Here is a 26,558-nt window from a genome sequence, read left to right on the forward strand (position 1 = left end):
AGAGAAACCTTCCCCTTTTGAAGGATGGATCAGGACATTAGGCAACAGTGCTATTGCCTATTTCAATGGGCTTCGTATCACTACAAACCCTCGGAATGTCAGCACGAATTTGTTGACAATGTCCATTCGGAACCGCTTATAATAAACATTGTCAACAAACGCAATGTAGTGTTGCTGCTGGGTCTTGATTTGTTTGGCTGTAGCCGTACAAAGACGGAGATTGGTATGAAGATATGCGCTGGTTGTTGATGCCATGAGCAGAAGGAATCGACGAAGAAGGAGAATCAATGTGTACCTCATCTGTCTAACTAAGAGTTAGGAGTGTGACGAAGATCTTCCAGTAGGGTTTCTTCGATAGAACCGACAGAGATCGCGGTGATTATAACGCGGTATATAAAGTTTATCGAGATTTGGGTGACACGAATATAAACGGGATATATATATATATATATATATATATATATATGTGCTTCACACTTCGCTGTTCTTCAATATTTGGCGCTATTTTCAGTCAAGGGTTTCACAGTACCGTCCTGTCTTGGTACGTTGTTTTTTGCCAAGTTTTTCTAACAGGTCCCTTGTACTACTACCGAAATATACCGAATATATTGTAGATAACATTCTCCAATAAAAAAAAATTGATGAAAAATCGTTCACATGAAAATGCGTCCTCGGTCATGTACTGATCGAATGATCGCTTCGAATTTTGATAAAGGCTCATTCAGATAAACTATTTTCACTCGCCTTTTTATTTACTTGACACTTTTGGAAGAAATTGTTTTAAGTTGATTTAACGAATGCGAGTCCAGAAATCGTCACCGGGTCCATTTTTCAATCGTATCACCATACCGACGGCGTTAAACTAAGACGAAAACTTTGGCTCACTCCTGTCATGTTATATAATATGCTATGATACTGCTTGTGTCGTTGTTATCGCCATTTTTACTATTTATGGTAATATAACAGACCAGTGCGCGCGGTCTTCAGCTTCTTGTCTCTTATTTCTGCGTTATCTTCGCCGAATTCATCGCTGAAAATCGTGCATATGATGACGATGGAGACAGTGACGGTGAGTGATGCTGTTAACGCACCCTGCAGTCTGGCTCAGTCCGGAACAGTCGTAACACGCATGCGTCGCGCAACGCTGTGCCTGTGTGAGATGTTCGCGTTTGATGGTGGCGTAATGGTCAGAGTATCTGCCTACTGAACTTAAAGTATACGTAGTTGTCTGAATTTGAGCCTGAACGTAAATATGCCTTGCTAAAGAGGGGAGTCAATCGTCTCAGGGAATCCCTGATGCTGTTCGATTAGTCTGTGAAATATAATTACCCATGTTTTCGGAACTTACCAGCTGAAACATTTAGGAAAAGTATAGGCACTGAAAACATGAGAAATTTTTATACGCTACCAGCATATAAATGCATCCAATTCGCTTTGGCGTAGTCATATTTGTAGCCAGCGTTAAGAAATGGTCACATCTAAGATACGTTAGGAAGGAACACCCACTTGTGCTATATATATATTATAGCTATGTAATGTGAACTCGGCGTTACCCCTGTTGTAGAATAATAGTAACGGGAACACAAAACTACGAAAGGAATAACAATGAATTGACAAAACTTAGCAAAAAATATTAGACAAAGGAGAAAAAGGGGAAACGAGGAAAAGGGAAAGATAAATTCGTGCGGACGATTATGCTATGTTTGCTGTTGTATGCTGTTTGATAGACTTAGACACAGCATGGCAATACGGACATTTTTATCGAGGCTCACCGTCCAGGCCTCCTATCTCCCGGCATCCACTATTGGACTGAATAGATTGGGCACTTGGTAACGACAGCTAACTCAGCCCGTTCCAAATGACGTCGACAGCGCGTCAAAATAGGGGCCTGCTGCGCTTGTGCCAAAAGCTGCACGCGCGACGTTTAAACGCGCTTGCCTAGAAGCGTGCAACGAGCGACGCAGTCCAGCGATAAAATAAGCAACGGTGAGCTACTAGCGGGGACGACGCAAGATCGTTGATCTGTGGTCGATACGATACGCATCCAGGATGAAGGAGATCATCAAACTAGACTAGTTCTTCGAGACGTAGCGAGAAAAGTTCTCCATAACGTTTTTATGATCGACTATCGACAGAACAGAAATGTTGGCCCACATGAACCCGCGCGGTTTTGTCTGTAATATATAAGTGAATCGTTTATTTGCTGCTATTACTAATACTGGCATTCTTCATTCTATGTACAATAGGGATAGCATTTTGACTGAGTTGGTAGCAGACGAAAGGCACTCGTGAGTAAGTCATATTTAATTATGTCGTTGGATTAAATTGTTGCCAATGGAGGATGCATAATATCATAATGGGAAAACAGAACTAGACAGTCAAACAAATTGCGTAAACGACTGATAAACTAACCGGGCTAGCAAGAAAATATATGGTTTTTTAAATAACCAAATATTCGAGTTCGAAAGCTGTTCCTTTTCGATTTAGGCCGATTTTTCTGTAGGTTTCCACGTAGACAAAAATATTGCTCCCCGTTGTAGTGGACAGTAGTTACAAGGTAAAACTATTACGAATGACTATTTCCTTATGGAAGTTTACCAGTATTTGTTGTTGTTATTACGCAGGTCCGAATACGCGTTTCAAAAAGCGGTAAGCGCCTCGACTATGGCTCATTGCTTGACCAACGACCAAGGAATCGAAAATGACGCTAACAAAAAGACTACGATACGACGACACAGACGACTCCGACAGAAATCGGCGCTCACAAAACCCACTGGTACTTTTCACACGCCATACTGTGCGCAGCGGTGCACTGGGAACGATATAGAAGGAACGCCACCAAAAGAAGGAATAGCCAACATAGTAACTAAAATCAGAAGTTCCCCCCGCATATGGCGCCGTAGCATTGGCTAATGAAGGCGTCGTAAATGTTCATCTGTAGATTTGTACAAAAGTGACGTTTAAATGACGCCCAGTTATAGCGAATGCAGCACTAACGACGACACGACGTCAAAATAGCCGCCAGAGTCGAACCATTTCGTCATAGGACAGTGGACGTGTAACATTAAGGAGTGATCGGATGCCCACAGCTTCCGTCACAGTTTGTGATTTAGGATTTGTCGAACCGATGACGGTGTCGCTGATATCAGCGATGACATGGAAAGATGAACAAAAATACAATTGGCGATCTTTAGTGTAGCATTTATAGCTCGCGCTCTGTGCGTGTGATGGTAAATGGGTAATCATGCCTCTGTATTGTTACACGCACGCCTCGCATACTCGTACGTCTAATTCATTTCATACAATGTATCCTATTCCTCTAGAGAAAAAACCAGGGGTTACTAGTTCAAGCCCTGCTAGCAACATATATGAGATAGAATAGCGTGATTGAATAAAGCCGCAATTATTAATTTATCACTGCTATTTGAAATGTCTTTGAGATGACTTATTGACTTACAAAAGTAGCAGGCTGAAATCTATATTATTTAGTCGAAGTGTTAGATGTATGGTAAGTCAAGTAGTGGCTGCTTTTGATGCACGTGGAAACAGCAGATAGACACAACCGATTTTTCCTTCGCTCTCCTAACTTTGTAAATATTCCAACTGTGTAAAAAAAAAAATTATTCCAGTTACATTACAGTAAAAGAAAGCGTAACATCATTCAAAAGCTACCTATTTCTGCCCCTGCCGCCCTCGACCCCAGCCCCATTCCACCCCAAAAAAGCTGCAAACCCTCGTCACCAAACAATGTCTATAAAATTTAGCCCGAAGATAAATTCAAGTCGCTTAGTTTCCCTCTGCCACTTTTACTGCTTAAATCACTGATTGCGTGAAATGGAATGTTCGCGCTGCCAAGTTGCGCCCTCTTACTACTACCGCCCCCTACTGCTCTTAATAACTCTCCATATGTTCCCCTATGATACATTTCATTCTACTATACCGCTGTTGTCTATCTGTCCAATATTCCCAGCCTCTAATAGATGAGTGTAGGCACCGCTAGTTTGTGCCAGACATCGTCACGCGGCGATACAGTTACTTCCGCAAATTCGGGCCAATCTATTACGATAAATACAAATAGAGCCATAAGTTTCGACGTTAGTTTTGGTTCAGCTTCTCTATGCGTGTATTCAACGGTTAGCCCGACCGTTTTCGGTGAAAATAGTATTTTCGACCTTTTTGGGTACGTTGCTTTTCTGAATTTCATCTAAGGGGAATCCGGTTTATTTTATCGGCAGCTGATTTCCTACCTGATGATATACTGGAAATAGTTTATTTCGAGTCTAATGCTGCAATTGATTTGTCGCCGTTTATTTTAAAGCGACGCAAAACAATCCCCCCCCCCCCCTATAAAGCTTCCCTGTAGACATCGACGATGAACATAGCAGTCGATTAGATCATATTGTATCATTTAATGATCTATCTATTGATACATGCATTGTGGGGCCAAACGAAAAGATTTCGGATCCAATTATACACGGGCATGGGCATATTTCGTTGGATGTCGGTTATCTTAGGTGGTGTTTAACGGTAGTATCGGGCACAGAACCCGAAATATTTACTTTATTTAAAGTCAATTAATAAATGCGCTCGTGCGAATTAGGAGAGAGGATTGCTACGCTAAGAAAAAGTATCACGACAATATGAAAAGTTAAAGTAAGATGAATCGCCTGAGTAAAGTTATCTAGTCAGATGAGTCTTAGACCGCTACCGGGTATTATGCAGACGGTGCCTAGTAGGTCGCTACCTATCATAAAAAATGCGCATGAAGACGCTTTTCTATAGAGATATAGCGATTCGTATTCGCTATAACCTACACATCATTCAGCTCACAGACACGACACCCTTCTTCAAGATAAATGGCGCGTTGTCTCATTTTACGAGTTTGATTGTCCTTTTGTATTTCAACTAAAAAATGGAAGACGCACGCCATTGACATCATTATACGCTTCATAGATTGTAAGAAGCGACCCGTTTCTCTATTTTAGCGCAATAATTTTAGCCCACCCATTAAACCAGTACAATACCATGTACTACATACAGATACGGAGCTAATGCGCTGTCCACCAGTATAATTCTTTCTCTCCATGCCCGTATTATGCCCTACGTCTGCTGAGTTATTGTCTCGTTGCCTACGTCCAATCATTTATCCACTGCATTCAGGTATTCCGGGTGTTTTTCTTTGTTGATCTTTCGTGTAAACGATGGCCAACCGTTTCAATGCCGCGTTGCTCGACAAACATTTGTAAACCAACAGTGCCATGATATCTTACCTTGTCAGACGCGAGGGGGTAGGGACTAACTCGCTTACGACTTTCTCCCTTGGTGAAGTAACTCTTTAACCCCATCCTATTACTGTCAGAATAAAATTGTCATATCTTTTTTCTGTCAACCATTCTACAGAAATATACAGCACATACTTGTGAAACTTCAAGTACGTTTAGCCATTGATCTGATCAGGCCACAGCTGGCTGAGGCTGAAGAAATTACTTGATCAGCCGCTTATATATATAGACGTATACAAATCGAGGCAGGTATCGGCGAAGCGTGTGGCGTTGGCGCTGCCAGGGTCAACAGATAAGGGAATTCCATTGAACAGTCATGTTTCTGGGCAGGATAAATGCGACGTGGGGCGAGGAGTGCAAGGCTATTAATAAAGTTGTATCAAGAGATTTGCCACTGTACCAATAATAGCTAAAAAATCTCGCACGGTCGAGTGACACTGACTTTGCCCCACTAAAATTTGTTCGTGCTTTTTGAGTTTAAGTCGGAATCTCTATACAAACTACCATTGCTTTTACGACAGAGACTTCTGGCAAGAAACACGTGCGCTTTCTAAGCAACCTCCGTTTGACGTCACTATTCAATACTTGGCCCATTTGTTATAGACACTGCCAATGCTATCGTTTGAGAGTCTATGGATGGATAGATTAATGACTTTGTACATAAAAGAGAATCAATAGACCCATGTCCCACGCGTTGCATCTAAAAAGGCCAAAGCGTTGATCAATTGTCAAATGATGCACATTTATGGAAAACCTCGTTTAAGGCCTTCTCTATTAGTATTAATAACTCAACTTTCAATTACGTACCTCTGACAAGCGTAGTCCATCTCAAAAGTGAGCATGGTTCCTTGTTCGACACTGAAAATGTATAACATCTTAAAGCCGTGTGTAGGCGCACTCCGCAGGGGGTAAAGACAACTCTCTGTTACCGCTTCTGAAAACAAGATGATAATCACCGTTAGGCTACTCGAGAGAAATAGATATGAAATCCACTTCACTGTGTTTTAGTATGTTGAGAATTTACCCTATATAGATGAATGGCAATGCATGACGAGTAACTATTTCCAAAGTTTAGCTAATTCGACGGCCACCCTTTTCTCGCCGCTAAACTATGACCACTACGCGCCAGGATAAGCATCGAATCAAAGTATACCTTTTTTTGCTTAAAATAAAAATAAAGGAACAGATATAAATCAAAATTGATTTAAATTTGCCTCAATAGGTTCAAATTGTAACCGCAGATACCCATTGAAACGAATACAATTATTTACAGTTCTAATGCTTTGTTTCCGCCGGTAGGTGACACGCTTCGTCGTATTTTGTTGTTGAATAGAGTGGCTTGCTGCGCATCCATTACGTAGACGGCCTAAATAAAGAAAGAAAACGTTTCTGATACAATGATTCTCCATTTATTTTCAACACGTTTTTGTATAATGCATAAAAACGTCTAGAATGAGCTAACAATCGTCGGTGTCGCTTTTCATGTGTCGCTCATGGGGCGCCAAAGGGCTACACCAGAAATCATACAACCAGGTGATTGTCATGAGCAAGTAAAACCCCTTTTTTTTTTTTATCTTTTGCCTACTTAGCCCAATACCAATATGGCGGCCGTTGGTCACATGATATTAGCGTTTGCCTGCTTGGTCTCACTTCCAGTGCCTCAGCTTCACTGCTGTAACGGGACAGTGCTGTCAATCGCTCGGTGTGCATCTAGCAAGTCAACTATAGTACGCAGGCTGGCGTTTTATAGTACACATAGACCAACAATGGCTTTTAATTTGAGACTGCTAGTCTAAGCTCCCGTAGAGAAATACAGACATCTAACTGGGCTTATATATAAAAAATGATACCCAAAATGATGCTTTCATTGCTCGTCGATAGGGCGTTGGCAGAGAACAACCGGACCCAATCGATATCTACGTAGGAAGTGCAGAAAGGGATACATGCAACGCGGCTGGATCCTGTCGAGCTGCGCGCGTTACGATTTTCTACTCGATGGAAGAACGGTTCACATTCGAACAATAATAAGAGCGTTTTTCAATTCTGTAGACGTACCAAAAGTTAAATTTCAATTGGAATTTCAACGAAAGGACTAATGTCCTACAGAAACTTCATAGACTATGTATTTTTTCGATGCTAAGGACTTCTCGGCGCCCATGTCCTCTTGTACACATCATATAGAAAGAAGACTGGTTCGCAATGATCACTAACCAGTACCGTATGCGATTCTCTATATGTCACAGCCCTTACTGCTAGATTCGGAGCCAATTTTAGAAAAAGTAGTAAGAACGTCTCAATAAATTTAGTTCAACTTTTTGCTACACAGCAAAGACGTCATCGTCAGCGGCGTTGTCGTCGCTGCTCATTTCAACAATAGAGGCGCTCACGTACCAAAAACAACTTAATCTTATCCAGTGTGACAGAATCGTGTCATCAACTGAACATTAAAATTACAAAGATAAATAGAATATAGTTGACTCAGCGGCTTGCAACGAATGTGAACAAAGAAACGAAATACAAAGGTCAGCCAGTATTCGAACGTCGCTTCCGTTACGGCCGCCATTATTACCATAATCATTTGCATGACTTAGCCACCCAATTGTAACCGTTCACTGAGCCTTATACGACCGGCTTTTATGCAGTAGGCGGGCGTCGCGTAATCGTCCGAGTTCAACGGCGGCGTCAGCGCAGGTGACTTCCAGTGATAAGGAGCTGGATAGCTGAAAACTAAGTAGCGCGGTGCGCGTTCTCCATATGCGTGGATAAGACACGTCTGCGCGTGTTCTTTACCGTATCGTTTTCATCCTCTTTTAAGAAATGTTGCTGATTCAGTCTCGTAATAGTAATACTACAAGTAGAAACACAAAGATCGTTAAGTCGTCTGCTAAGCTTCGTAATCCGACGGGTGGTTGGCTGTTGGCCGAGGCTAGAAAGGACCCTTCGTGTGCATAACTGTGACCTGTGTTAATTGCAGTATGTTTATATTTCAGAGAATGTAGCCACTAGTAATGAGGGCACCTACATAGAGGGGCGGCTATCAATAGAAGCCACTAAAATCCTGCACTGGTTGTCATTTTTAGATAGAGAATATATAGGGCACAGCAAAAGTAATGGGCAAAACTACCTACAACAATGGAAAGTTTACAATTTGGAAAACGTTAACACTACAATTGTGAAAAAAAAGCAGACTTATGGTATCAAATTGAAAACTTTATTCTTTTCTAATACAACTTTACTTTTTCCCATTTCTAAGCTTATATCTTTTCCCACTGCCTAAACTTACTTTTGCCTCATTCCATACGATGTATACGTGTATTTGTTGAACGATTGATCGAGAGTACTTTGGAAATCGTGATCGGTTCGTCTGAAAAGCAGATCAAAAGCGTGGCTTTAACCACCGCTGCCGATCGGTCGCGATGGGTCTGCAAAGCCGACGATATTGTGTTTATCACCATATTTCTCACTGTCTACTTCGCTATATTAACACTTATGGTTGTTTTTGTTCGAGGAACAACGGGCCCGCTGGTCTGCCCGCTACAGCGTGTTCTCGCCGCGTCCGCTCAAGTGTACACAACAAAAGCAAGCCATTACTGAAGACAAAGATCGGCAACCTCCCAAGGAACGGACGGGTTACTAGTACAAAACTGCTTTTAAACTGGTAAATCTGTTGCAACGCAGCACGCTTAAACTGAATTAAATTGGTATACCGATTTACTGAACACTACGCAGATTCACGGTTTCCAGTGGGCTAAGGTTTCCCAGAAGCACCATTCCGATGGTGAGGAAGGTCTATACACTTTGGTCATTCGCATAGCGGTATAACAGCGGATGGCTCGACCAAGCTGACAACAGTCAAGAAAGGCTGCTTACAAAACTAAAAATAACCAGATTGATCAAGTGGCGACTTCTTAGCCGCGGTTGGAAAGTTGCAAAGCTGAGTGAGACTCATAGAGAATGCACGATGAAATGGCAAAAGCAAACGTGGTAAGATCTATCGGACGATGCCACTGACGAACGACGTAAAAGATTATTGGCGTTCAATGCTGTCGCGTACTTAAGCGACACAATCGTCTAGTTGATTGTGGCTAGCTAGAGGGCATAGCACGTTTTTAGCGGTAAGTAACTTAGTTAATCATGTCAGGATAATGGCAACGCTACTGATGCTGAATCTCGAAGGGACTATGTTACCAGCTAAAATGCTGATTAATACGACTGAGCAAATCCATTTGATCATACTGGTAAATTATCCCGATAATTATATATATACACACACACACACACATACATATTGCGAATGTGAAATGTCACTAAAAGAAAAATTAAGGTGTTCTTGTTAGTGCGAAGATTTAATAATGTACAAAAAAAAAATATTTATTCTATCTTAGGTTGCGTTTTCTTCATAAAATCAGCCGATAGTCAAGGAACAGCCGGAGGGGAAGAGCGAACGCTTGATCGGTTACATTCAAATTTATCGCGCCACACACAAACTATAGTCACCGTGAACCATTGTTGTTGTTGTAAATAAAACTCAGCCGATACAAACTGCATGACTAAACACGATTGATACAATATTGGCTAGTTGATCTTCGATGTAGTTCGCACATTAACGTTTGATCATCGCAAATTTTTTAAGTGATTGCATTGATTTCCTGTATGAATTGGCATCATAAAAATTAAGCTACTCTTACCAGGTTGCTATATCAGCAACGTCCGTCTGTTTCGACTAGCCAATACACGAAGACAATCACTAAATAAGCCAATACGATTCGAGCATTCGGAACAAATCTAAGGCGTAAAACGCGCCGAACACATTATCACAAAATTACGGAAATCTGGTAAATGCTGACCCTGTAGGCTAACATTGACTGTCTGTAGCAGACGGATCTGGCACACCCTATTGCCAATGTTCGTCCACCAGCAGAATAGGTTTACCGCGCCGTCTTCCACTGTTTTTGCATATGTGTAGCGTTTGCCTGTAAGTTCCCATGCGTGTTGTATACGCAATGTTCACCACCAGAACAATCACTTCGAGCACGTATATTATGACTGTAGCCCTCACACTCCTGTGATGTTATCAACGTTTAACAGACGATGGTCTTTAGTTTAATGGCCTCATGTTCGCCTGAACAGAGTGAAAACACGCACATGTGCCCGTAATAGTGCAGTGGTAAAGTTGCCTGGCTACTGACGAGACGGACGCAGAGGTGGTGCGGGTTCGAATCTGGGCGGGCGTAGGCAATTTTGATAAGAAATACGAAAAATATAAAAACGATGAATGAGTAGGGTCACTGCATCCAATGATACCGCATTTATCAGCGAGAAAATCGATATATATATATATATATATATATATATATATATGCGTTTTTACTTTCTTATATTTGATTATGGAAAAATTTTAATTACATGTAATAAAAACACCTGTTTTTTATTTATTTTTTTATTTAAGCTGAGGAACATTTCGGCGGACTGTCTGTCGTAACGAACATGTGCTATTTCTGGTACCAGAAGAAAGCAGTTTTTTTCTACCGCAAAATAACAATCTCGCGATGGTGGTTAGTTTTCGGTGCGTTAGTTTCCGAATTTGAGTTACTATCAGCTATTATCCAATATGGCAAAATAATTATTATAGCTATTATCCAATTTCTTCATGTGGGCTAAGAAATTAAAAGCTTCCTTTTTGTTTGAAGTCGACGGTCTATGTTATGGGCAGTGTTCATGAGAAATGCATCTATGAGGGAAACCAGAAGAACTTCGGGAGAGAGAGATTTTGAAGTTATTTCTAATATATCTGAATCTTTACAAAGAAACTAACGATCGGCTAGGAGAAAGGGATATCACTTACTCATTCGGTTGTCCAGATAAGCTTCAACGGTTAATAACGGTTAAAGATTTTTCACGGCTTTTTTTGCACTTCCTAATCATATAGGCACCTTTTATTTTTTGAATCATCTGACCTTCTCAGTTGCTATGTCCGTTGGAGTTTCTCGTATGTATTACCAGGTTGACAATCGCTAACACCGCTAAACACGATTAGTATTTATTATTTGCAATTTTAAAATTGAATAAAATTTGAAAATGATTGTTTACTGTTTTGGATCGCAAATTTAAAACGTAAACGCCATAGTAGGCGGCTATTTTTAATAAATTTGACCGTTAGGAATGGCACTTCTAGTATAAGCAAGAGACAGCAATAGCAATATCTGTTTCTGTCGTAAAAACTACGCGTCAGAAAAATTTTAGACGCGCTGCCCTGACCCATATACATATAGTTGCTGGGCTAAAGTTTTCTGGTCGCTTGAAGAATCTCTATTTTACATCGATTAAGGTAAGAAAAGCAAATGGGCAAATGGTGGCCATAAGGCGCACATTTTCCTGTGCAATAGACTTGTGACAGGGGTACTTTCCTGTGCAGGGGTACTTTTCAGATTGCTGAGAAACTTTTGGCACTCAACAATTTTTGTACTCGATTATTTCTAGCGCTATCGGCGACGAGAGATCGGCAAAACGAAATAAAGACCAAGTTCTAAGCAAACGTTGCCGACGTTATGTTCGTAACGCTACGTTTCGTAAATTTACTACCGTTCATTATGAACACCGCAATCATCGAAGGGTTACCAAACATAGATTCTACGTCCATCTAACTGTAGCAACGCATTTTATAAGGATAATTATTAGGAAATTTAAACAACGAGGATAAAATGCAAGCGGCAGGTCGCATATGTATATACATCAAGACGGGTTTAGTAATTTCAATAAGAATAATGATACCAACACTGATAACTCAAAACATGGCATCAAATGCAATAAATTCAGCCGACTTAGTACAGAATCTCTACAACACGTCCATTTACCTTTAAACAACAAATAGCAGTTGCCAAAAAAGAATCTAATTTTGCGCTTTCTACATATGAGCGAGTCCATATTACTGTTAACTATCATCGATCATCTATCTCTGTCCCTGTCCCACTATTCGATTGTAACTGTTTTGATAGAACTGCTGTTCTATAGTTCGAGTTGGCGGTTAGCCGCCGTCATTACTATTTCAGGGTAGACCAGAACTTGGATATGGCTAGTCTATTTAGTAGCCATCTTACAGGTGACGCCAACGACGAAATGTCTATCAGCTAGGACAAACAAATGAAGTTCAATAAACTTCATTTAGAATCTATTAGATCTAGATATAAAGATCTAATAGAGAAGCGATCGATCAGGTATATGTGACACCGCTGTTACACATCAGCTCGTTCGACGTCGAAAAAGGACATCGATTAAAGACCAGGGTTTTGGGGAACATAACGCTGATTCAACAAGTACGTATTTTCACGGCTATTATTTGTAGTTGAAGAAATGAATGTAATGATTGGCTCGGTAACAGACCACAGGGGGAACTGGAGGTAATTTTAGGAACGTCAATTTGTTCACTGGTTTGAGTTGCTGATGAACATCTTTCCTGGTTCCTCCGGCCTCTGTCAGGTTTATAATTGATGACGGTCCAAAAGCAAAATATTGTCTATTAGAAATTATAATTGTAGACAATTAGAGTATTATATTTATTTTTAGTGGCAATTATTGCGGTGCAGAAGATGCCAACCGAAATTCCAAGACGCTATTTCAGGTAAGCAAAAGTTCTGTGAATCTACAACTAACCTCTCAAAAAAAAAATTATTACAGTTTTCTATATTGGGCCGTTCATAAGTCATGCAACAAAATAAAAGTCTACCAAACTACCAGGCCTTAATATTAGTCAGTGGTAACCATCGCGGCACGCCTTTTGCTATAGTTAAATTTACTTAATTGTTTTCCCCGTGGATCCGGATCTATTCCGGGCCTTTTTACTGTGACCTCACAATGGCGACCCCACGGCAAATTCTATTATGCTGAACATTTCCTTTGTAATTGGTACGCAGACGTGTTGTATAATAGCACCTGCCATTCCATAGAGTGCGTCATAAGTGATTTTGTAGGATGTTATTAAACCACACTCCTTTAACGGTAGGGGTCGAACGTCAAACGGGAATGTCGCTAAAAGTTTATTGTTACCATAAAGCAACATTCGAAAGGAGAGCTTCAAAATTTCATCTAAAGCGACCGTTGCCCTAATCAGACAACATTAACGTCTCAAAGTTGACAAAGGTAACGGACTCAAAGCTGAGTCCGAACAAGAGAACTCTTTGAAAACCTCACATCCTGAAAGAGTCTAATCGAAATGATTTTCCTATCTGTACGTCGAGACATGTATTAATGTGTCGAGTCCGACATTTTTCCTTCAACGGAGTTTTGTTTCTGGTATAAAAAGATACTTAATTCTACTGTTTTTCAAGCAACTAGCCTGACCTTTACACCGGGGGTGGCCCCGATTCTTACGGGTCTTCGACACGAAATCGAGGCAATAGGAAAATTATATATGTATATATTTAGCGTAAGAGAGAGAGAGAGAGAGCAACGACGTGAACCGTAGAAAAGGCAAAAATAGTTCAAAGTAAATTTGCTACTATAGCTTAGTTGTTGCAATGATACGGTAGCCATTCAATTAAGGGAACACTTCGCGTTCGACATTAGCCGACGAATGGCAATAAGGGAACGAAGTGAAAGTCTAATCTATCTGCCGCTATCGCAGAAAATAGACGAGATCGCCTCTTGAAGAAAGAACGCCGTCAGAGCACTGTGAGAACCATTGAATATCGGTCTGGTTCACTCGATTGAACGAAGCCACGTGATCGGCCTACGCAATGCTACTGTTAGCACGGAGCAATATCTGATGGCAGGGCCTATTGCGATCATGCATAGATCGCGCTATTTATGAGCACCTCATAGTATTTTTGTCAGGAGAGCCAGTTTTACACCAATCGTGCAAATGTGACTTTTCTCTACTTTGCAACCGTGTAGCTAATTTTGTCTTTTATCAATGAAGGTAATAGATCATTGCTATATCGACCAAGGTCCGGCCAGACGAAGCATGTAGCGTGCATTTAAGCGAAATCATACACTGTACCTTGCCAGCGTTAATTATCCAAATTGGCTTGGTTCACTGAAATGGATTTTGTGTTGATCATGTTGAGCTACATGAGTATATCCGTTTATAGTGGAAATTGGCCTTTCAGTCGACTCGTAGATTTTTAGCTTGAATTCTGCGACGTATGAGCTAGGGTAGCCCTTCAAAAGAAAACGTTCTGCTACTGGAATTACCTGACGAATACGGCTGAAAACTGAGCCGGACACTTACAATGTCTGAGTCCGCAAATGCAAACTGCAGTGACAAGGGAATCGAAGCTTGCCTTCATTGAGACCACGATGAACCTCCTAGAATCACTTGATTTCTATTAAAATAGACAAAACAAATTCGTCGACTATCGCTGTTGGAAGTGATCAACAAAATGTATTGCCCAATTTTTAAGCTTTGTGTCTACGCAGTGATTCATAAATTGCTAGATAAACAATGTCTTCCTGGCAGGTGTATTCGACACTCGCATGACGCTAGTCTTCTGTGGCATGAATCATGTAATATTACTTCAAAATGTAAGTAACGGTCGTTGTTCATTCATAAAATGATGAAAATGTAAAAGTCGCGAGACTAACGAACTCGGAAGTCCATTTGGCAGGGCTCTAATCACGTATTCAATAGACAAATTGATAAAGTTTTGTCCATAGCTCTAATCCTGCAGCACACCTTTGAGTTACACATACCGATTTCCAAACAATGTAAAGAAATACAAACCGTCTTCACACAGTCTATATATAACCATGAATGAGTCAGCTGGTCATGTAAGTACAAGGATGAACTTAACGATGGCCTGTTGAACACTGTCCGGTCGGCGAGATTGATACAAAGGATCCCCTGAATATCGTTGACCGAATTCGTTTATACCTGCCCTCCTGGAGATTCTACAAAAGTCATACGCCGACATACAGCGTATGGCACAAACAGTGACCTGTCAGAGATATAACGCACACAGAGTTGCGACTCGCTAAAATCAACGATGACAGTGACTGAAGAGACTGGGCACAAACTAATTCACTGTTGTTGGGACAGTCAATCCCAACTGAACATGCGGTCGCGATGTTCTTCGAGTAGACTTATGTGAATAAGATGAGTGAGAAACCGCGAAGACGGATGGTTGCGCACAAAATGCAGCCTTAAGAACCCTACACGCACTGAACTCTGAAACATGTCACTGCAGCGTTTTTCAACGTATTGTATCTAGCGATGGGGTTTGACTGGCCCACGTATAGGATCCCGCAGATTCAACTTTTTTTTTTTTTTTTTTTGTCTACATTTCGTGCTTGTTGGGTTTCCCTGGTTATGGCCATCACTTGCCTAAAAGCGACTTCACGTAAGACCCGAATACACTCATATAAAACAATAGTAGATATCTATTTCACGTGGGTCATTGAGAGAACGTTATAGATCATGGAGTAGTTCACCGATCGACCTAAGTAACACGTGCACATCGTTAACATTATCAGGCTATTTGAAGGGAACTGACATGTTGACGCAGAAATGAGAAGTACTCCTTAGAGAAGCAAAATAAATAGCCAACGCGCCTAAATAAACCTGTTGAATAAGCTGCAATAGATTTCGACATGAGTGGCTCTCCAGAAGTTACCTATGGGCGTAGAAGCCACCTATAGGCCAACAGCCACCAACCTGTCCGTGTATATCGAACCTAGAGGGTCTTTTAATCCGTTTGATGATATACACCGATTTGGCTATTGAACCCTGTTCGCTTGAATAACTCTCGCTTGAAGTACCCGCCAAAATGCTACCACTAAACGTTGCAGCGTGTGAAGGTCCGGCATTCAACACAGTGAACAGATTCAGCTGGTTTTTCGTTCGACTGGCCTTTGTTTTCGAGCGATAAGTCTAGATTCATCAAGACCCCATAGGCTAGATGCTAGGTGAGCTTGTCCTCATAACATATATTTTGAACTTGACTCTATTGCAGAATAGGATTATTATCAAAATCGAATAATTATCAAATTATTATAATGGAATACAAATATTTTCAAATAAGTACAGCAGACCGTTAACCAGAACCGGCCGAGTTACGTGGCCATGACCAGGGCGAAGGCGCTGATGTGGTGAGCCGATCGAATACGAATTCAAGTGGCAAACTAGAAATTTCGAAAGGCTGCCGCCACAGAATATGGCCAATACCAGCGAATCAGACTGCTACCTTGGGGCAGTTCGGCATGATATATACCACTATGAATTAGTCCTAAGCAACCACAAGATGCTCTAATGAAGTGATAGAATATTGCATATTGCACACATCGAACCATCCCGTCATGTTGTTACCGCAAGTAATTTTGAAGTTTTCAAATGAAAATTTCCACCGGATTGTGGATTTCCACACTACATGGTCACGGGTGGCACTACGTTGCGTTATCGTAACGTTCCACTATCATTAACATTGCCTGTAATAACAAAGGCATGTTGATGCGTAGTAGCTGGTTCAGTATCACTGGCGAACCGAGCGTACCGAATGTGATAATCCATCTTTGGAAATAATCAGCACACGGAATAGCAGTGATACCATTTGATCGATTACGTAATTCTGCCGTGGATGATGCAGAACGAGCAAGTTTTTAATGTGTCACCAACCTCTCTATTGAGTGCGTAGAAAGTAGGACAGCTAGATCAAATACGAATTTCACCATACACACTTTCGCTGCAAACGAGCGACTGAAATACGCTGCAGACCGCTGCGAAGAGACGAAACGTACCGAGATTTTGGATAGATATCTAACAAAAAAATGATTTTCAATATTGGCTGGTTTTTAGCTGGGACCACCCGAAAATGCTCTTAAAAACAGACGCTAAATAATAGCTAAGTTCTAAATTCTGTCGCTTAAGGAAAAATCTACCTGAGTCGGTATCAACGGCTGTTAACGAGAGACGCGTTGAAAAATGCTTGAATCTGGAGACTGATATGAAGAACTACCCAACGTAAACCTATACCGTCGAATCGATAAAAACTTTACACAAAAGCTAATATTATCAATATTAAATGATTTCACAGTGAATTATTATAATAAATGTTAAAGCAATTACATCTTGTGTAATTGGTGTGAGTGATTGTTCCGACTGCAAAGGCTATTTATATTTCCTTTATTAATCCGTACTTTCTTTAGAAGAAACGTGCACAAGATTTATTAGCTAGATGATATAATGGCAAGTATTTGTTGTACACAGTCTTCTTTTACGGATCCCCTATAGGTTCTTGGTAACCATCACCTCATAAACATAAACGTTTATTAACTGGACGTCCTGCTATGGCGGATGGCAGGATAAAAAATCGTCTAATATACGCGCATAAAAAAGAAGCGTTAATAAGAACGTATTGTTTGCAGAAATGCTCAGCATAGATAGAAAAAGATAAATATAATATTAAAGTTATGAGTAGCAGTTTTGATGAAAAACTAGCATTTTTCAAAAAAAAAAACGTACATAGTTTTTTTTCGAAAAATAAAAGACACGTATATATTAATGTAATACCTTTCGCGCAACATTACTATTTTCCTACGGGCCAGAAAAATCGCTCAAACCACCACAGAAGACATACAGTGTCGAGAATGATTACATACGTCCCCCTGTCCCTCCCCTTATTTGTTCATGGCTGCCTGGCTTTTTAGCTCTGAAAGCTGCCAGGATAAGAAACGTTTTGTTAAATGCATAAACATTTATTCGCTCGGTCGTCTTATCGGTGGCAGCTAGCTGCCTCCTTCAGGTATATAATTATCGTTATATGCATATAGTCCTATTCATAGCCTGTAATAGACAGACAATAGAACATTTATTTTAACGCCAGAAACAATTATATCGCACCACTGAGAATGTATGGCATACCACTTTTCGACGATTCGTGCGGTCAAATTTTAGTTTTAGTTAAATTACTTTAATTTGACTAAACAGGGCCTGCTGAAAATGTATAAGTGTCTCCAGTTAGATAGAGCTCAGACTACGCAGGTATGCCTTTAGAAAGCGATATCTCGTACGACTGAAGAGTGCTGAAATAGTGCCTAAGTGTCCTGTCTATGGCCTATTTAAGCTCCACATTTATTGATACTTATTTATTAACATTTATTAGCACTGAGTATGCCTATCTGATAGATATAACAACAGATTGACCACTGCTGCTCTAAAGCCATATCATGGCATAGTAAAAAATCCTGGTTACGTGTAACCGTTTTGGTCATCCGGAACAAATCGGGCTCGATTGGGACATGTATGTATAACAGGCATATAAGAGGGCTACCCGCCAATGTACTACAGGTTCCGCATCCCCAACATTCGTAGACATACACCAGAATCCTACAGGCGCCGTTTGTCGACGAGTTACATCAGCGTAAGTAGTTCTCAACCTAGCCACAGCCCTTCAAATGAAAACTTTTGTCCATTGAAAGAAATCCCACTGACAGCTCTCGTTTCTGTAAATATAATACGTCTCAGAACATACAGCATTGCTTCTGGAAAATCCTGCCTAACTCTGATCCGAGATATGGCTCGGCCGTTATATACAGCCAAAAATACCTCGATAGAAAATCAAAATAAAGCCTACCGCTATGAACAATGCAAACCCCACTGCTCAGCGGTTTAACGGCAGATAGATCATCGATAGTCGAAAGGTTCGTATCACTCCGATAGCTAATTCTAATGCCAGCTAAATTTTATTTTGTATACAAATGTGTCGCGACACAATGCTTCCTCTTAGAGATGTTCCGTTGCAAAACATACATATTCTAAGCAGAGCGCGGGCCACAATATAAATAACCACGCGCTCCCAAAGAGTAAATACTGCGAAAGTTGGACGGGGCTGTTGTTGCCTGGTTCGCAAGGCTTCTGATTTGTGTATCATGCGGAGTACACACAGACATAATGCCTAGCAGCAAAAAATCAAGATTACTCTATCGAAAAAAAAAGAAATTAGGGCCGACAAAGCGCCTCTATTTTCTTTTACTAACAGAATACAAAATGTACAGGCTTAAGTGTATAGTATATACTATCATTAGTATATTAGACGAATCGAGGATACTATTACCGCGTTCATGTTGAGCGTGTAGCTCAATATGCAAAATAGGTTTTTTTTTTATTCATCCACGTTAGGGAATAGTGCACCAGGTTTTCATATCGATAGACATCCACAAGGTAAAGCGCCCTTTGGAACAGATCTCGCTTGTTTGTAAACTGCATCAAGATGAAAACGGGGCGAGAGCCAATGAATTGGTGATAGATAGGTGCGTTCAATGTACCTATGGCATAAGCTTTGCTACGGCTTTGTTTTACAGCTTGAATTGCTCGCAAACCGGTTTTAAAAATCTTTTATTTAAGGTTCCGAATAACCTTTTCTGCTAGATCCTTATATAAAGCTATATTTGATCTCTAAACCCATGAAGAATTCGTTCAAACATGTTCCGCATGAAAAGATTCAACGTAAATTTCAGGCTAACGGATAGGTCAAAAGTTTGACGAATTCAAGAGCTCAAGAGGCAAACACGCCTAAAATATCTAGGTAGGCTCCAAAGTGTTTGAAGACAGGTTAATTGAAGCCTAAAGAAATAGTCCCATGGCCGGACAGATAAATTCGCTTCCAAAAGTCTCTTACTTAAAGTAAAAATAAAAATTTTGTATAAAAATTTTGGGGCTACCAAAAAATAGCTTGTGCCCTTTTCGACGAATTTCCAAACCGTTTCAATCTAATCTTTACTATGAATTTTTCGCTCTACGTAGAAAACCCTCTGGGATTGTTCGAAATCTGTATAACGACAAAAATGGCATACATCATTGATTTCCTAATTTTTTTTTCTTAATTTTAGCTGGGGTTTGACCGGTGTGAAAACACTGCACAATAGCTAACTTTTTTTATATTGTGAAAACAAGCGTCTATCATTACTACAAGTCTTAGGGGTTTTTTTTCTGAAAATGATTATGGAGTAATGATTAATGTCCCTGCGATAAATAGCCCGCCAAAAAAATTGCCTCAAACTATCCCGTTCATCCCCTAAATAAAGCATGGAATTATTCTTCCCTCAAATGCCGAAAGAAATTGCATATCTTATTGAATAGAATACCTGAATGGGTCCATCTCTATCTGAAACACGAAGCTCGAAAACAAAGCTTTTCCCTGCATTCATATTCCGGCTACAATGTTTTTACCAGGATCGTAAGAAGCATAACACATTATTGGAATAATAGTTGAGCTACATCGCGTGACAGGCTAGACTAACCCGAGTTACTAAAAAACTAGGAGATAACAGAAGCTAGACTATACGAGTGAAAATTAATTAAAAATTTAACTATTCTTGTGTCGTGTTAGTATTACGGACAACAGGAGTGTTTCTCGGAACACTTTTTTTCCGTACATCGTGATCTTCAGTAGGCAGGGGATCAACAGGAACAGTTACCGCATTATCAGAACTGGCAAGATGGCAACGATAAGATTGAGACTGAACGTCTCAGTAATCTTTCTAACATAACATTGAGCGTTGCAATTGCCAACCTAGCTGATCGCGTTTGAGCTATAGCTCTAATATCGCAGCGTATCGGGGTATTGATCTTTCCTCTATTGGCTGATGAACTGATTTATGTAACTTGCTCGTAAGTTCTCAAAAACCTTGTTTTTATTGAACGAGAATTTTTCTTTACGTTTTACACACTCCCAATGCAGACAATTATTAGCTGTATATTGGTATACGGTTACCGTTGAGCTAGTACTTTTGAGCCTTTTTTACTATGCCAGCTGTGTCCTCGTAATGATGCAGTGGTAATGTGTTTGCCTGGTATACTTGGAGACGTGTGAAGTGATTAAGGTTTGAAGTCAGGCGTAGACACACTTCCTCTTATGATGCATAAGGGCCCACCATCTGTAGCAGCAATGTTTCACCGTAATTCGAGGCGTAACACTTAATACTTATTAGCTTTGTCAGTTGGATTCGATCTATGTACGTCGCTGGATTATCGTTGTGGCAGTACTCATCGTGAGTGAGGACATCTTTGATAAATACCTCATTGAGCTAGTGGGCATTAAACGTGCAATCAAAGAGTTGGGCGGCCCATAATTATATGAACACTAGTCGTATTGTTAGTACTAAATAATAAACGTCACTTATTATATATGTCCTACATAATATAAGCGAAGCTGTATGTAGATTAGATAATGGGAGACAGTCTGGTATGTGAGGGCCGGTTGGTCATCATCGAAATATAGCCAAATGACTATTTGATTTATATATGAACTTCTGATTCGTTTTCATATTCGCCTGACATGAACTTGCATTTTTATAAAGCATTGCCGTCGCTGATCTAGGTACTGCCAGGGAATGGTATTTGGCAACGTTGGGCAGTGTATCATATGCTCTTTCTCATAAAATTGCGGTCGCAATACAACTGGAATGGTCACAGATGCCATGGGCTATTTACAAGCTACATTAAACCATGTTGGTCCGGTGAATTTGCATATAAATGTAATTATATCCATGTAGTTCATCCCTGCAAGAGGGCAATGGCCTAGGATTTCGCCCCCCACCCGGACGATGATAGTCTTGGCAAGGCAACTATTAATAGCCAGGTATACCCACTTCCTTGCGCATCGACTTTCTCGTTAGCAGTATCGTTAGCTTAGCTGGTTCGCCATGGCGTAATTAGTCATTGCATTATGTATATATATATATGTTGATAGCTTTCCATAGCTCTCTTAAGCGCATCCCATCATCTCGGGCAAGGCAAAAAGTAGCAGCCTCGGCTTTGCACTAATGTGAAAAACTAGGTATTCAATATACAATGTTAAAGGGACTGTTGAAAGTTTATTTCTGATTCAAGTTTGACCTTGTCCGGGTCGAAGCAGGCGGGAGCCATTGCTTGATATTTACAAATGCCAACAACTGACCTATGCCAAGAAAAGGCTGTTGCAACACGTGGTATGCCAGCTGTGTGAATTTGTTAGGCCTAAGGTCTTAACCGACCTTAATGATGAAGTATTGACAAATCGCTATATACTACCAAACTTGTTAAAACCAGTGAGCCAGTTGGAAATACGAATAAGTTGTAAAAGCAAGTACACTAGAATACTCTGACAGATTATACAACTAAATATTTACAGCTATACACTTATAAATATAGATTAGCAAGACAGCGCGACTGCGTACACAAGCACAATATCCGCGTAAAACATTCTAACAATTCCGTCTTATCTGTACATGCATTTAAACAACGATTATACGATAGCAAGGACGAATATAGGCCAAAAACCGGACCAATTCTTCGGGACTCGTTATTCGGGAAGGAGGATTGGAACCTTAATTCGTGTTGAGCCTGCTCGAACTGCTCCGAAGCTCTTCCACACTCAGGCTGTGCCTTTCTCTCTGCCAAATTGTGATTATCACCGACAATCAATCAAAAACCTTATCATTCAGAGCAAAACTCGCAAACTTTATGTCATCGAATAATCCTTTGACTCTTTTGGCTACTGTGCCTGCCTGTTCGCTTCTAGAATATACAAGTTTCATTGGCAGTACAGTTAGGTACAAGGCGACATGTAATGTCCCCACTAAGACGATTCAAGCTTCAGTTAGCCATCGATCCATACTGCGGCGCAGCCCTTCTTCCCCATAATTGTAAGGATGAATGCAAGAACTTACGTAGATGTTCCACAATCTCGACTTTTGTTTATCTTCATCATCGTCACGGTCTAACTTACTCGTCGAAACGGAGCGTTCACCTGTGAACCCAATGGCCAAACGCCTACCTGAGGGATCCAAAACGACAGTAAGAGCATTAAATGTATGGGACACCAACAACCGGTTTCTGTCTTTTCGAAGAACGCTAGCTAACGCAGAAATCGCTTTCTTAACTGACTTGCGAACGTTTCTAGTGCCTCACAACAATCGACTCAACAACAATCCGTTCGTAGATTACGGTTAGCGATGCCGTGAGGTGCGCACAGCTCATCGTCAAGCAGTTTCCACACGTATCATCTTTCTGACTTTTTATCTAATTTTCTCATCTCTGTGGAGATACATACTCTATAGAAGCGAATGCCTCGAGGCTTACGAAAAACCTAACCAGCCTATTTATCATTTCAAGCGGCACCACTTGACTAGTCAAGGTGACCTGGTATACAATACACAGTCCATGAGACAAATTCTGACACATTCTCAATTGCATCATAGTTAAACGATAAAGCCATTCAAACTTACTTCACAGTGCAAACGTAACACGCCACCAATCGTTCGTAAGTCTAGGTAATAAACTTAGTTTCGCTGCGGCGTGTTGTTGCCTAGTGAGCCACTTCACCAACATGGGGGGACTAATACCCTGCGACCTATACACATAGGACACCCTCAAAGGATTGGATTCGTCAACAGTCAACGACCTGCGTAAGTAGCAATCGCTCGGTAGCAGCGGCTAGTGCGATCGAAAGTCGACAGGCCTGTAAAACTAACGACAGACGTCATTACTGATAAATAGCGTTGCCATTTAGAGCTTAAATCAGCGGTTGCGTTGGTTGTATTTTTGAGGAAGTATCTTTTCTCTCATTATAGCAGGGCAAGTTTAGGTTGAAAAATACATGCTACTGCTGTCTATTAATATGATTGAAGATAGCAATATATCAGACTGGTAATAATGCTACGATACTGTTCTACTGTCGTATTTACTCAGTTATAACCGACGACTTCGTTGTAGTTGATGTGCACGCATGAATCACTAATAAAAGAAATAGGCATTTAGCAGGTCTTGAAAAAAACACTTGTAAGTTAGCTGGCAACGGATCGAAACGAATGTCAATAAGTTATAGTTGTCAGTGACCAACTATAAGCGATAAATACTACTACTAAGTTACTTATCGAGTAGAACCTCCAGATAAGGAGGGCACATTAGGGCGTCTAGGAAGGAGAAACCAAGAGCGTATGCTGCGCCTAGAAAATGAGTAATACCGGTAGAAACGTGGAGCATCAAATTTATCTAACCATACATTATGATGGTGGTGATGATAATTATGCTGATAATGATTTGAGCATCAAGCTAGCAGTTATCGCCAAACAGAAATAGAGATACTCGTATAGAGTTCGCAGCCCTGAAATACAGCCGTACTTTTATTAAGCTGAATGCGGTCGTCGAAGGAAAACGGTTCGATATTTATTTTTATGTGCATAAAACCCAGCTACTCTAGCTAACATCGTCGCCTAAACTAAATCAAACATATTGATAATAATTACGCTTCACTTAGCTATCATTCCGTCAATCGTACAGGTGTGAGCGAAAAGGTAAACCGTTAACAACGCATCCGTTCATTGCCGTTGATTCTCTCGTCCGTCGTTTGACTTTCTCATAATCCAGCCGGTCGCTTACTGCTCTGCTGGACGCGGATGTCAATTTGGACGACCGGCGAATATCTACCACGACCACAATCTTAGAGGTCGCTGTTTTTAATCCCAGTGGTCGTTACAGAGTAACCTTTCGCTGTTTGATACAATGTCGCAATTGATATAATGTTCGAGTCCAATAGGCTAAGAATGAAAATTTTCTATTCAGAATCTGATTATTTTACCGCATAATTTCCCGAAGGATCGATTTTGCTTCCTCAGCAAGACAGAATCACTCGCTCGACAAGCAGTGACATCGTGACGCTTATTTCCTTTATGTTGCAGTGAATAATATATTCAGCAAGTTCAAAGCAAACCTAGTTCAGAATCTTCTTGTTTTCCTAACGTTCCGGTGCCACTTGCATTCAGTGACTTCAGTCGTTTATCGCCAACTCAGCGAGTTACGCGCTAGGAATCGCTCTTTGCCTTATCTGGTCTGGAAGACGACGCATTAACGAAAGCCACTAAAAAACTAATCGTCCTGTTTACCTAAATACTAAGTACTCCAGCAGGGACAAAGGTATTTGGTGACCATTCTCTTACCCCCGCAGCCAGTTTTCAAGTACAGCCGCTCTTATATAGCTATTCGTGTAGCAGCATTAAAAATAACTAACGTAACTACTTATATTATTTAGGCTACCGAGGCAAACCCGGAAATGTCTCTCCCATTCCAAATAAATGCATGTCACTGGTCATCGCATTGGGTCGCCCAGATGAAGCTTCAACAGTAACAACGATAATACCAATCGTTGCCGTCGTGAGCAGCGACGTAAACGTCTAGTCTCTTGCACCGCGCAACCAAATGAATTGCAACAATCGATCGATCGTGCGATTCCGATGGCACAGCCTGGCTGCAGTCGGCGCGGACGCGGCCTCCGCCGCCGCCGCCATAACCGCAACGGCGATCTCCAGCACCTTGTCTCTCTAAAGATGAACGCCACGAGAATTACATACATCTTCGCGTACTGATAGCAATTGCCTTGCGGGGCTATACAGTGGCAGTAATATGGAATCGCCGACCGCTGTCCATTGGTTAAGACAATAACCAAGAGTAGCTTTAGGCGTACACCCAGGGACAAACATAGGCATTGACGCTGACGTCGATTAACGTTGTTTGCCGTAGGGGTAATAGCTAATGTTTTTTGAGCTGCCACTTCTGCGGCCGCTGTTGTTATTGTTGTTACTGCTGTGACGCTGAAGGCAATGCACTCAACAGACGACGACAACCCGAATTGCGCACGCTCCGCGGTGCAAGCGTCGCGGACTAAGCTGGCGTTGACATCGGTTGGGATCAGACCTAGCAGTAGTAGCTATTTCGTGCAAGCCGTTATTGTCGCAGACGTTGCAACTGCCCTAAGGCGATGGTGCCGGTCGTGGTCAGTGACCGGGCGATTTTGCTGCTCGCAGCAAACTCGTAATGCGACTTGATCAAAGCATCGTCACGCTTTGCAGAGTTTTCGTAATCGGAGCGGTGCTTGTCGTTTCGTTCACTCGACTCTCATTACCGTTTAAGGTTACCGACCTTCGGTAGTAAATGAGATGATAGTTGACCAAGTGTATCGACTGCGGCGACGTCACCTGGATGTGACATACAGCTCTTTTATGTAAGTGGGGTATATACTGCTACGACGCCTATACGACTCGTGCATGCGATGCATGTAGCACATTAAAATGTTTGGCAAATAATGGCGGTTTTGTTGAGTGCTGCGTTTTTCCATTTCGTTCGCTTACCAACGTCCAAACGTTATATATATAGCATTGGATAGCAATTCTCTTGCGCTAAGAAAAGCCACTTTTTGCTCAATAACATCTTGTTTTTAGTGAGTGGAGGGCATGTCTGCCGTTTTCGACGTACATTGATAATTCTTCACCCAAACCGAAAGGCTACTGAAAAAAACTGCATGAATATATATA

The 26,558-nt window shown here is 41.0% G+C and overlaps 1 protein-coding gene across 10 annotated transcripts in view; it reads right to left on the reverse strand.

Annotated features, from left to right (window-relative positions):
- Positions 1 to 26,558, reverse strand: part of LOC111255487 (uncharacterized) — a 54,014-nt gene that overhangs the window by 15,408 nt on the left and 12,048 nt on the right. For 3 of the 10 annotated variants that reach the window (XM_022817504.2, XM_022817513.2, XM_022817549.2), the window contains one exon: positions 6,090 to 6,216. In XM_022817504.2, coding sequence (XP_022673239.1) covers positions 6,090 to 6,157 — 68 coding nt within the window. In that variant the 5' untranslated portion in view covers positions 6,158 to 6,216. Of the gene's footprint in view, positions 1 to 6,089; positions 6,217 to 6,553; positions 6,649 to 8,565; positions 8,647 to 9,970; positions 10,155 to 22,919; positions 23,027 to 23,477; positions 23,633 to 26,558 lie in introns of those variants that run through there. The other 7 variants (XM_086978542.1, XM_022817544.2, XM_086978570.1 and 4 more) reach the window with 7 other exon arrangements.

This window comes from Varroa destructor, unplaced genomic scaffold, assembly GCF_002443255.2.
Source record: "Varroa destructor unplaced genomic scaffold, Vdes_3.0 BEIS01000001.1, whole genome shotgun sequence".
Lineage (NCBI taxonomy): Eukaryota > Metazoa > Arthropoda > Arachnida > Mesostigmata > Varroidae > Varroa > Varroa destructor.